At 35.5% G+C, this 13,542-nt stretch overlaps 1 protein-coding gene across 1 annotated transcript in view; it reads right to left on the reverse strand.

Annotated features, from left to right (window-relative positions):
* The window catches only part of LOC113505713 (serine/threonine-protein kinase 10-like), a 42,617-nt gene that overhangs the window by 6,076 nt on the left and 22,999 nt on the right, over window positions 1-13,542 (reverse strand). Inside the window, exons 22-25 of the mRNA XM_026888521.1 lie at window positions 11,966-12,120; window positions 11,403-11,577; window positions 10,921-11,016; window positions 9,888-10,031 (exon numbers count right to left, since the gene is read on the reverse strand). Of these exons, the coding sequence (XP_026744322.1) occupies window positions 9,888-10,031; window positions 10,921-11,016; window positions 11,403-11,577; window positions 11,966-12,120 (570 nt within the window). The remainder of the gene's footprint in view (window positions 1-9,887; window positions 10,032-10,920; window positions 11,017-11,402; window positions 11,578-11,965; window positions 12,121-13,542) is intronic.

Genomic DNA, 13,542 nt, shown 5'->3' on the forward strand with positions numbered 1-13,542 from the left:
TAATCCCTTTCGTGTTTTCTGCAGTTCAATTTAACAAAGAGTTCAAAATAAACATGAACTTGTATACAGTTCTTAATCATTTTAACCAAAAAACATTATACACGGTGATTTTTTAGTCGTCTTACAAAAGCAGCCCAGTTCATGTATCCGACGTAAAATACCCCTAGGCGCGATTATTATTTTTTTATCATCAACTAAGATAATAAGTACGAAGAAAATTAAACAAGAGAAAATCTGAAATGTACTCTTAAAAATGATAAAAACGCCGCCGCCCGCGCCCCTCACCATTGTTACAAGGCTCGGACCGCGCTCGCAACAGAGCTGTGTTTCTAAAAAACTACGAATTGCATAATAATATTGAATAAAAATTGCATTTTTTTTTTCAAATCTCATAAATACCATTTTTTTTATCATGAACGTGTTCTAGTCATTGGATACATGAACTGGGCTGCTTTTGTAAGACGAATAAAAAATCACGGTGTATATGCTTGTATAAATCGTCTTTCGTTATCCCTCCCTCCTTTTGAGAGTCCAAAGTCTTTATTATTTTGTGCTCTTAGTATATTTAGATGTTAATATAATATCAATAGTACTTTATAACATACCATGCATCCACGGCGTTCCACTCCTTGCAAATCTTAAAGGCGGATGTTAAAATACCTGTCCATTGCATGCGTTTGATAAAACCTTTTCAACAGCCATAATGTGTGAAGGATTTTTATAACTAGATTTAATGATAGGGATAAGTACTGGGTTTATAACGTAGAAGTCAGATAGTCTATTTCATAATTTAAAAATATTGGACACTTATTTTTGCATGAACAATAAAAATTGTCAGCGATAAACTGCTAAGTTTAGAAAGCTTGTCCAAAAAAGTCACGGGTAAGTTTCATTCATCGTTACTTGATAAATTTTTCATTGCGGAACTAAGGAAGAAATACCTATATAATATAATCCAGTATTTATCATCAAACTAATGGACGGATATAGAAATAAAAAATGACGTCATTCCTATTATTAAAGGCTACTGTCAAGCTATTTTTTATAGCATTCTTTGCTGTTAGCCAAAGCGTAAGCTGTTAGATGCTTCTTCATACTTATTTATATGAATATTGAAAAATGTCCAATAATTCAACATAATATTGATCTAATTAAACTGCTATTCAGCCCTCTTCCTCTCTCCTCGCTTTTGCCATCCATATTGTATCTTTAATTAGTTATTTTTATTATCCTTGTAACATATAGAACTCTATAAATAATTTAGAATATCTGTTGTTCTTCTAATATTCTCTCTTACTTTGCTGAACAGAGCACAACAAAGATTTAAATAACAAGTAAATAAATAAAAACACTTTTTATTTATTCTATTTTTAACATTCTGGCTGAAAAAAGGTTTTAACAAACACCAACAACAACAATATTAGGAAGCAACATGCGCATGCTTGCGACAATAAGTCGCGCGACTGAAATCGAAATGTCTGTACAAATGTAAACATTAATAAATATATATAAAATTTGTATGTCACTGTCCTTGATAGTAGAATTTAGATTTATTTTTTGATAAGTTACAGAACAGACCAGTAGTATATTTATTTAAATCCTAAACAAACAATAACGCTAACGTGTCATTTTACAATCAATAGCCATCATCAGTGACAATTTGAATGTATTTTTTTATCCAATTAGAGATTTAAAACCCCACAGGTATTTATTAAGTTTGATTTTCTGAGGTTTGAAAGAAATTCAGTCAGGTTAGGTTAGAGACATTTTTTTTGTCACTGTTCAACCTTTGACCTTGCTAACTTTTCTGTTAACAGTCAAAAAAACAAGCTTCATGATAGCTTAAATTATATAACTGTTCTCCCAAAATGATAAAATATATTTTTTCACATTCAAAATGGGAAAATTCTTTTCTATTCTTTATATCTGTGTATACTATACCAAAATTCAAAAAATATATCAAAAAAACCTATTCCAAAAGTAAGACTGTCCACCACCAGCGTTTAAAAAGAAAATCAGCAACAAATTTATGAAACATAACATTTTATTTACATAACTGGTATATTATAAATGATTTATTTTTAAATTAAAATGACAATCCACGATTACGCACAGGCGGGCGTAATTTCTCATTATTACAACTACCTTGTACATAAGATCTAAGTCTTTACAATAATGATTATTGATATCCTAAAGAAAAAAAACTTAAAAATAAAAGTATTATTCTAATGGAAAAAAATCAAAAATTCACAAAGTATTTAGTGTTAAAAAGAGGAGGTTACAAAACAATAATATTAAATTAAACATTTTGAAGCGAGCTAGATAAAAGTTAATAGTTTTACATGCATTAATTAAATAAAAATTATAAATAGACGAAAATACCCAACTTTGACAGTCAGATGGAAACCACGAAAACGTATAGACGAAAGACGAAAGTTAACAAATTACATTGGAACAGTACAACTAGGGGCTGTTTTCCAGGCTAACTAGAAAAAAACAAGCATTTTGATTTTAAATTCGACTTGCAAGACCAGAATCACAATCAAAAATGATTTCTCCTCTTCCATCTTTACTGTTTTCTCTGTCTATACATTTTCTGGTCTATGGTCTTGAGTAGAATACATCAATAGGCATAACAAACATGCTTCATTGTAGAGTTATTACGCAAGGTATATTTATAATCAAAATATGGTATTATATAATGGCGTGTTTGTTAAAAAAACGAAAAGGCATATTTATAGAACGTAATCTCGCGAATTAAATGAATACCGCGAATATATTACGTCTCAACTCTCTTGGTATAAGAAATATTATCCCAAAATTGAGAATTTCTTTATGAAATAATTAATTTAATATATTTCAACTATTCCTCAATCTTAATAGGTATAAACTAATTTGGTATCGTATCTTATATAAACATATTTCGTTCACAAGAATAACAATTAAAAATATCAATTTTAACGTTTTTTTTTTTACATTAATTTAAATATTTATCTAACCTACTTCTGGAACGAGGCACATTGATATTAAAACTAAGATTTAAAACGATTTTAAGACAATATAATTAATTGCCGTCTTTTTCATGTTAATTAAATACCGGGGAACTACTTGAGTTTTGGTATGGCTATAGATGCACCTACAATAGATATTATAACGTTTTGAAGTTGCCTGGAAAAGGCCCTACTTGAAATAAAAACTTTTGGTTTTAGTTTTTTGATTTTGAACCAACACAGGTCAGATACCCGACTCTTTAGGGCAGAGGTTCCCAAACTTATCCCAACACTTAACTAAACGAAGAAATTTTAGCCCACATTTTATGAAACAACTAGCTGCTGTCTGTTACTTTATCCACGTGATAGATAGATAATAGAAAATTAAATATTGGGACTATAAATTGAAATGTTAACTATCCTATCTTTCTTTCATCTGATCTTGACTTCAACCCACGTCGAGGGCACGGCATGAGGATGTATCAGACTTCCATCAACTAGAAACACCCTCTACTGCTTAAACCCAGAGTCATGGGATCACTCTGAGAGACTCTGAAGCGGAATTAGTCCTAGTCAAGTAGTTCCCCGATATAATAGAAGCTATTTTATAGAACCCCCGCGTTTAAAACAAAAGTATTGCTTTTGATTTCAAACTATAATTTAATATGAGCAAAATTTTACGATAATCAATCTTATTGTCATATGTATAAAGATGCTTTTTCTTTACAAAAGCGACTTGAATTAAAGACAATTTTACTTTTCTTCGACTATCTCTTCAAGATTTTTCTTTTACTACTTACACCTTTAAGTGTAGATAACGACGACTTAGAGAGATTGACTAAGTTGTATTTGGATCTACTATACTGTATTTTAAATACATAACCCTCCTTTTAGCAGTCGGGTAAGTTTAGAAATACAAGCCCCGCCGACTTTACATGATAAAAATATTACATATCCATATGACATATGGAAGATTTGAGGGAAGTTTTTATGATTAATATTATTTATATATTTATAAAGTTTGTAAATCCTCTTAAAATATAAAACGTTTATTAAGGAAAATATAAAGAAATATTATCCGGTAATTTATTTTTAGAAGAGAATAAATGTGCCATTTAAATTTGTAGGGATCGCGTTGTCTCTTTCTATCATTTAATAAACATCAAAGGTGGAAAAGAGACAAATATATTTTACTTTTGTTACTTTGGTTTCAAGCCTTAGAAAAGATTATGGAAAATCGAAGACTTATTTGGATAGTTTTTATAATTAAGAATCTAATCTATTAATAAATATGGAAGCAAAGCTTTTGGCATTTTAAAAGGAAGTTATTTTTGAGTATAATAATTTTATTAAGGCGAAGACACCAATGGCTAGTCATATTATTATTACTATTTTCATTCGAAAGATGCAAGTTCGCAATTCTAGAGATTTAATTTTAAACAATTATACGTGTTATTTATATTTTAGCATTTCGTAAGTAATTTAAGGCCAAGGCCATCAGAAGAAAAAGATTAAAAACAAAAATTTTAAACTTTGAGAAAAGCAACCTATGAGACTGAACAAATATGTAATATACATGTAGAATTACAACACATAACCCTCCTATCGCAATTGAGTAAAGCGCAACTGGTGTCTACCCCTTAAAAAGGCAAATTTGTGACAATAATGAATATTATAAGGACATGATCCAATTTCAGTATAAAAAAGAGGTAATATACAATGAATAGGGATGATGACTGGGTATAAAATGTAAAAATCAATTTAGTCCCCCACTTAAATAATATTAGACACGTATTTTTGCCTTCTTCTGAAAGATGCTTTAAAGATTAGGAGGAGGGGGTTATGACGTAACGATTTAGAAAATTGATTAACAATCGTCTCATGACTCATTCACTGTAATTTGATCAATTAATGTTTGAAGGACAAAATAAAAAATACCTATCCATTAAACTACAAGACGGATATTAAAAAAAGAAAATAGTCATCATCCCTAATTCATAAAAATGCAACGCTAGTCTTGAGTGTCTGAGTGTATTCTCAGCTTGAATATCTCGAAGCACAGGATACCACCAGGGTATGGAAGATGCATCGTCTTATAAGTAATTTCATAGTACATTTAGACGCGACGAGGAATACCGTTCAACTTGCAATACATACCAAAGAGGCGTTGATGTGGTAATAATAGTTTTTTTTTATAAAAAAAATATGCAACAGTCTTCAAATAAGTTCTAAATAAATAAAAACTAGTCAGCTAAACTTGATGAAATTTTCATGGGATTAAATGACAGCTATTTAACTTTAAGTGAAAAAGAATCAACGAAATCGGTTCATCCAGACCGAAGTTATGGTAGTTATTTCGTAACAAACATAAAAAATACACCTTGTTTTGAAGTCGGTTGGATAAAGTAGCATAAAGTCGACGGCTATGCATTGCAAGTCGACCAATATTCCTCGCTCATCTTTGGACATTATAAGTTGTAAAAAAGTCGTGTAGATAAAACAATAATGTACTAATATGACAGAGATAGAAACATTGAAAAACATGCGAATATTCATGCGTTAATTTGGATGCGGAAGTGAGAAGGAAGATTATAATACAGATAAGATTTGGTGTGTTATAGGCGTCTGTGTTTTTGGGTAAGTAGCTGTTCCGCACTAATATATACATAGACGATGTCGAAATATATCTATACTTATTCTGGCCACAAAATGTCGACAAAACCTCCTGATTAAATTGAGTATAGACAAATTTTTTACTTACTTCAATTTACACGCCTATCTTATTCGATAAACAATCGCGACTAAATCGATTATAGAATAAATTTACCGATTTGTTGTATGCTAAAATCGTTCTCGATCTATATTTTGACTTTCTTTAATTAAAACGCCTATCTTAATCGATAAAACAATCACGACTACATCGATAACGAACCAAATGTATCGATTAATTAACATGCTAAAATCATTATCGATAAAAAAATCGCGATTAAATCGATACCGATCCATCTTAAAACCGTCACATCCGCATCCAACTCAAACAACCGAATCCCGATTCTCGTTCCGATCACTTATAATCGATTTCCTTAGATTCAACGTCGACAGCTGACTCACGGGAACTTCGGTATTCGAATAGCTGTTGGACCCTCGGACGGCCCCCCACCGACTGAAATGAGTTTCAAGATCCTCATTGGAATCGATAGTGTAAGTACTGTTGCTGCGGTCACTGCGTAACGTATCGTATGGCGTTTCCAGTGACGGTAGGTCTATCATGACCGCTTCTAACGCTCGGTCTTGTTTCAGGCTCTGTTGTGAAATGCTCCTCTTCATTGGCTGAGTTATGTCCGCTTTTAATAAATGTTCGGACATCGATTGCCTGTTGAGTTTCTTGTCTTTAGGTCTTTCGATCTTTTCCTCGGTGATTTGTGTTTCGTCACCGTAAGCCATTATAGGTTCTCTGCGCCAATCGTCGCTTGAGTTGAAGACTGAGAATCCGGATATTTTATCTGAGACCAGTTTTAGATTGGAAGTCGACGCGTAACGTTGTCCTTTAGTTAACTTTCCACGTTTTGTGGTGTTATTGGCGCTGGTCACAGCTGATTTGGACGCTCGACTTGGGCTGATGCTCCTCCTTCTGTCCATGTTGGGTGTGTTGGCGGCTGATAAGAAGTTGAGACTTGTTCTAGACCGGGATAAGGAGCCGATGAACGAGTTCCGTTGGTGATAGGCGCTTAGGACGTGTTGTAGGACGTTCTTCGGCCAGGGCGCGTTCAGATAGACGCTTCTGTCCGGGATTGGGATGCAGAACTTTTTCTCGTGATCGTCCAAATGTTTCTCGAAGGTTTTTATGATGTTCTGTTTCGAGAATACGGATGATTAACGTCACGATTTTTAAGAGTTTCGAGATTTATAACTGTCACGCATAGACGTCACTGGACGGACAAAACGTTTTGTTTTTTGTCTGTTTGAACTCTGAAACGATTTATAGTTTTCGAGTCTAAGACAGTATGTCTTGATGGACCTCTAGGATAACAGATGACTGATTTAAGATGCATTTCTTTTTAACAATTTAAAAACGAGTTTCGGGAATCGTTGTAAGCTAGTTATTATGAACAGGATCTTAGCAATTACGACGAAATTTCAGTTCATCAATTATGAATCCATCTCATTTATAGGTAGTTAAGTAGTTACTTTTAAACTGACTACCATCGTAAGATACCTCAATTCTTAGGTACTTTTACAACTTATCATCTGATTGCAAAACATCATCTTTTAACAATCAGTTCTCCAGGCATAAAAATAGACCTCAACTTTAAGGTTACTTTAAGCCTTATTTAAAGGACAATTTTTCCAATAATTATTAAAGCAAATTAATTAAAGCAGTATCCAAAAAGCTATCTCATCAGCCACATGTTAGAATCACTTGAATTTATTATCGTTTCAGAGCCCAGCAGGCTTTACCGACTGGGAACCAAACCCACGACCCGCCACCAGTCCACACATTAGTCCAACCACTATTAACATGCTCACCTTGTATGCTAAAAAGGATGGTTTAGTACGAATAGACGGACAAATATTTCTTTGCATTAAAAATCTTTGCTATTTGGTAACTTTTATTTTTAAGACCTAAGTTTTCCACAGCTGGGTAAAGGCCTAAAATAAGTACCTATACTATAGGTAAGTATAGACATATAATACTTATTTACATTTGTAAATTAATTGATTGAATAACTATATTTATGACTAAAATTGAATTGAATTTTAGTTTTGTGATTTCAATATTTAGAAACGAAATTTAGAATCAATATCATTTAGAATTTTAATTCAAGAATAATATTTTTAAAACTAGTTAAGTGTCTATTAATTAATCCTCAAAGATTACCAAATTTTAACTTCATTTTCATAAGACCGTTTATTAGGCCATCTATTAGTATATAAACCATCCCTTTTAACATAGCCAGGTACATAACATGCAACATATCCCATACCATCGCAAGCTACTTACATCACAAGCATTATGAATAACAACAACATATGAACGATCGTATTGAATTATAATATGAACAAGCTACATTGATGAGCAAAAATGTATAAAAACGTATATATACGAGCCAGACAAATATCATAATATTCGCAGTGCTTTCTGCGTATTTAACTTTATTTTAGAAGACTTGATTTTACAAATACAGTTACTTAAAATAAATTTTGAAAGAAACAACACATCCCACCTTTTTTTTTCAAAAATTACGTCACGTTATTCGTAAATCTCAAATGATAGGCAATTGAATGCCAGTCTTTACAATATTAAGTTTCTTTCAGATAGTTTTATATTAAAATAATTCAATACGAACGTTCATATAAAACATAAACATGCATACATCTCGCAACAATAAAACATTAAAATCTGTTACACACATAGTTTCATCTCTTTCTATTACATATTGTTAGACAAGGATGGATTATGTTAAATCCAAAATTAATAAAGTTATTGCAAGAGGCATATTTACATGATTATATTAATGTAAGTGCAACTCTTCCATCCTTATCTAAAGATTGTTATAGGAAAGAGATGTAAGATGAATTTGTGAACAAGAATTTTAGTATCCCTGAAAATATTTCATTTAAATCCTGATCAATTGAATGTCGATATAACCTGTACCTAGATAATAAAATACAATAAGTGACGTGGATATTTGTAACCTATAAAATATATTGGGTTTTTAATATTTAACTTAATGTTACTGAAACCCGGTTTGTGAAAGGCTAATCAACATTTGGAACGTGTTAGTTTATCGTCAAACCACAAACGCTGTGGTCTTGCAGACATTTGATAGGCAGACAAATGATCGACAGTGTTTTGGTCGACCAATGACAGCGATTACTATATTTTTTCTTATAATTCCCGCTCCAATAATAAAATAACATAATGGCTTGTCCTCAACAAGGCCTCTGCCAGTTACTGTTCCTCTAATTACATTGGAAACCTGGCTCCTGAGCTAGGTTAGGGCTGTGTTACAGAAGCCAATGTCTTCATCCGTTTTTGAAACAACAATTTGTATACCATAAAATCAAACTACAAAATGGTTCCAATTTCAAGCCTTATATCTCGCGGGTTTTCACCTACATTCCCAAAGCCACCGAGACTTAGGGCAACCGTTCATGGAAAGCAAAAATTAAAGTTTTTGCTGTAATCGAAACCGCGACACGTCGCGCACAGTGGATTTGGCGTGGTGACCTCAACCACTCGACTCTATGAAGTAAATTAGTATTTCAGAAAACGGGAGTGCCAGTAACTATAACATATTAAACTTAATGTTCTTAAGAGGAACTATTTGTGATTTGATAATTTATTACATATCCACGTCACTTTAAAAACATACACAGGACGCATACAGACGGACAACAAATAATCACCGTCTGTTTAAGACCTATTGTGGAAAAGTAAAGACATAAATTATCAATAGACTCATTGGCTGTAACGGTTGATAGCTCAAGGGGTTATTGTCAATATAATACTATTCTTTTTACACCATAAGGCAAATAAAATAGGACAATACAAACAAATATGATGAGTACACAAGGCACATGAGTATTTATCTGCCCGATATCGGCTGATCTGTGATTGTGAAACAATTTAGTTAGCTTAGTCTATTTAACGGATTTTCCAATTCTTTCGATTACTGTACTTTATTGATCGTGGCCGATTTCGGCCTTGGATCTGCGCTTAATTTTGAGAGCTTCGCTGGTGTGCTCTCCAATACTGTGCTTGCTAATTTTAGCAGTGAATGTCCGTCCAAATTCTTTCTAACACTTTACTTTCGCAACACTTGAGCTACCAACTGCCCCCAGCCGCCCTGCCTCCTGCCCTTCATATACTGTCTCCCTATGTCTAAGACTCACCAGTTTCCTGTCCCCGAGGGTGGCCCTCCAGTCCTTCAGCTCCTGGGAGTAGCGCTCCTCGACGGCCTTCATCTTGTTGCTCTCGTGGTTCATGAGGGCCTTGCGCTTCTCGTTCTGGTACTGCTCCAACTCGCGGAGTAACGCCTGTGGGTGAGGTTGTTGGGTTATAAAATACTATAATACAATATACAATACTCCTCAACTATCACACAACGCTGTGTAGTCTAACTAAGCAGAGTATTATGAGTACTAGACAACTGATAAACACCCCTACTAATATTATAAATGCGAAAGTAACTCTGTCTGTCTGTCTGTTACGCTATCACGTCTAAACCACTGAATTGATTTTAATGAAATTTGGTAAAGAGATAGAGTTGACCTTGAGAAAGGATATAGGATAGTTTTTATCCCTTACTTTTGAAGAGTTTTTTAGAAAACGCGATATATCCGACCTCGACGCGGGCGAAGCCGCGGGCGAAAAGCTAGTACTTATATATTTCTAAATACATACATAACATGGATAAATTACACCCAGACAAATTACAAATGGATTATCTTGCTCACCACACAAACATTTGTAATTGGTGGGAATCGAACCCACGACCTCCGATATAGCAGTTAGGGCCACTAACCACCAGACCAGTTGAGCTATAGCCCCAAGACAGATGAGGTCCACACCCGGAATGAGTGCTCAACCAAAAGACTCTCTCAGTTAGAAGGGGGCTAAGCAAGTAGCAACAGAGAAACTTGAAACATTATTTCTTAACCTTAACAAATACCGCTAGTATTACAATGATGCATTTGTCAAAAGTGTTCTAATCGAATCTTTGACAGTCGTTACCAATAGTCAGAAGCTTGAAAGTCTGACAACCAGTCTAACCAAGGGGTATCGTGTTGCCCAGGTAACTGGGTTGAGGAGGTCAGATAGGCAGTCGCTCCTTGTAAAACACTGGTACTTAGCTGAATCCGATTAGACTGGAAGCCGACCGCAACATAGTTGGGAACAGGATATAGTTATGGTTGAGTGACTCACCTCTCCGGCGGCCTTGAGCTCCTCCCTGGCTTTGGCATGTTTGGTCGCTAGACGCTGCTGTTCCGCTCGGTAGCGACGCTTCTCGTTCTCTTGGAACTATGATCAAAAACAATATACATATATTGTAAAAAAAGAATACATTGTGAGACAAAAGATTTTAATTATCCTGTTTGCTTCATGTCGTGACCTCATAGTGGGACGCTTAACGCTTGTTTTAACTGGTGAGGTCACCATGCAAAACCCATTGCGCGCAACGTGTCCTGGGTCCGAACCCCACGTAAGACAAACGTATACACGAATGCTTGTCCTAACTACGACTGCCTTTATGCAAGGAATTTGAATATTTATCAAACTCCCCACAACACAAGGCTTAAATTCCTTAGAGCGGAAGACGTTTTCATAAAAAAAACCATACGCTCAAAAGCCACCCATCCATTTCGCATCCTCGCCGAGCGTTGCTCAACTCTGCGTCAACGACTCACCTTCTTCAGCCTCTCCTTCTCGTCCTCGTGGCTGGGCGCGTTCACGGCGCTGATCCTCAGCGACTCCCTGAACATCATCTCGCGCGCTTTCTGCTCGGCTCGGATCCTCTTGGGTAGGGATCTCTTCTCCAAAGCCTGGCATTTCGCTAGCTCTTCCTCTTTACGGGTGTTTTTCCTGTGGAAGAAAAACAAAATATTATTTAGCGAGATAAAATTAAAAAAACACCATTTAAAAAGACTAAAAACTTTTTTATTTATATCAAAATCGGTCCAGCCGTTTTTATAGTTGTAAATTGTATTGTTATCGGTTTTGAAGCTACCCTGTGTTATGGTAACCAGGCAACTGATAAACTTACTTATATGTTTCTAAATACATACATATTATAGATAAATTACACCCAGACACAGAATAAATGATCGTGCTCATCACACAACATTTGTACTGGGTGGGAATCGAACCCACGACCTCCGGTATAGCAGTCAGGGTCACTAGCCACTAGACCAACAGGCTAGTCAAATAGCATGGATAACGTAAATAAATAAATGATGCCGTGGTTCATCACCTCTTGATCTGCTCCAACTCCTTGTCGTGCCTGACCAGCATCTGATGTCTCCGCAGTAGGAACTCGTCCTTTAGCTGTCTCTTGGCGAGCTGATGCCGTTCGTGGATCTGTTTCTCTTCGAGCTCCCACAGCGCCGCTTCACGGGTTCGCATAATCTGTGATTGAAACGAAGGTTATAGAAGCAAAAATGAAAGGGTTGCATTGTTATCATGGACTGTTAGGCGTTAAGTAGTTCGCCGGGACAGCTAGTTGTATATAGACAATATATACGAGGAATAAAATTCAGATATAGCGGGAAGTTTCAAAAACATTCAATGCACAAAGACACCCAGACTCAGGACCAGCATTGGTCACACAAATGCTTGTCCTACGCGGGGATCGAACCCGCGACACGTCGCGCTCAGTGGGTTTGGCGTGGTGACCACAACAAGTGAAGTTTCTTAGTAAAGATATAATATAATAATATTCCCTTTCTCACAACTCCATCAAGTCTCAACAACTGATAAACATACTTATATATTTCTAAATACATACATAATATAAAAAAATCGCACCCAGACACAACAAATGATCGTGCTCATCACACAAACACAAAAACAAACAGTGAGAATTGATCCCACGACCACCGGTACAGCAGTCAGGGTCACTAACCACTAGACAATCACATTTACATCTATCAAAAGTTTTAGATCATCAAAATATATTTTTTTTGCTTTTCTTCTCTTCTCTTCTTTCTTCCTCTAGCAGAATGCCCGTCAAGCAGTCAGGCTGGAACATGGTTTTCTGTGGAACATGACACACGCATAGATAACCATGTTCCAGCCCAACCCTCACGGTTTCACGGTTTCTTCGGGCGACTTCGGATGTCGTCGGCAAACTTCGGCTGGCTTCGTGTAACTTCGTATAAATTATAAATTCGGACATCACATACATTGTTCTGAACCCAAAGTAAGTTGCTAAAGCACTTGTGTTATGGAATTCAGATACAACGAAGGTACCACAAACACCCAGATCCGAGACAATGTAGAAATGTGAATTTTTACATTGACTCGACCGGGGATCGAGCCCGCGACCTCAGAGCTAGCGACACCTTGAAACCGGTGCGCACGCCACTCGACCACGGAGGTTGTATATTCTGGGTAATGTGGAAGTCTTCGATAAGTACAGCCCTACTCTCACAGTTCGTTTTCGGGTCCCTTCGGGGAACTTCGGCGAACTTCGGCTGGCTTCGTATGTTTTCGGCTTTATTCAGATGTCTTCGACGAGTAATTATTTAGTAGATGAAATGCGTGCATATATGATATAATTCAGCTCATCTGTACGCTTGGCGCTATGTACGATTGCTTATTATAGAAGTTTTTGACACACAAATGAAAGTTGTGTTTGAACTAAACGTCTCTGTGACACAAACATGGCGCCGCGCAAAGATAAGTCAAATGTTAATTCATCGAAATACATACATCAATAGGCAAATAGGCCGTCGTAAGTCAATTTGTCTGTTGACAGACTGTTGGTCGTCAGTAATTAAGACGGCATGAAAGCTTAGGGCGAGAGAGTTTCATATGTCCTGCTTGAAT

This window comes from Trichoplusia ni, chromosome 26, assembly GCF_003590095.1.
Source record: "Trichoplusia ni isolate ovarian cell line Hi5 chromosome 26, tn1, whole genome shotgun sequence".
NCBI lineage: Eukaryota > Metazoa > Arthropoda > Insecta > Lepidoptera > Noctuidae > Trichoplusia > Trichoplusia ni.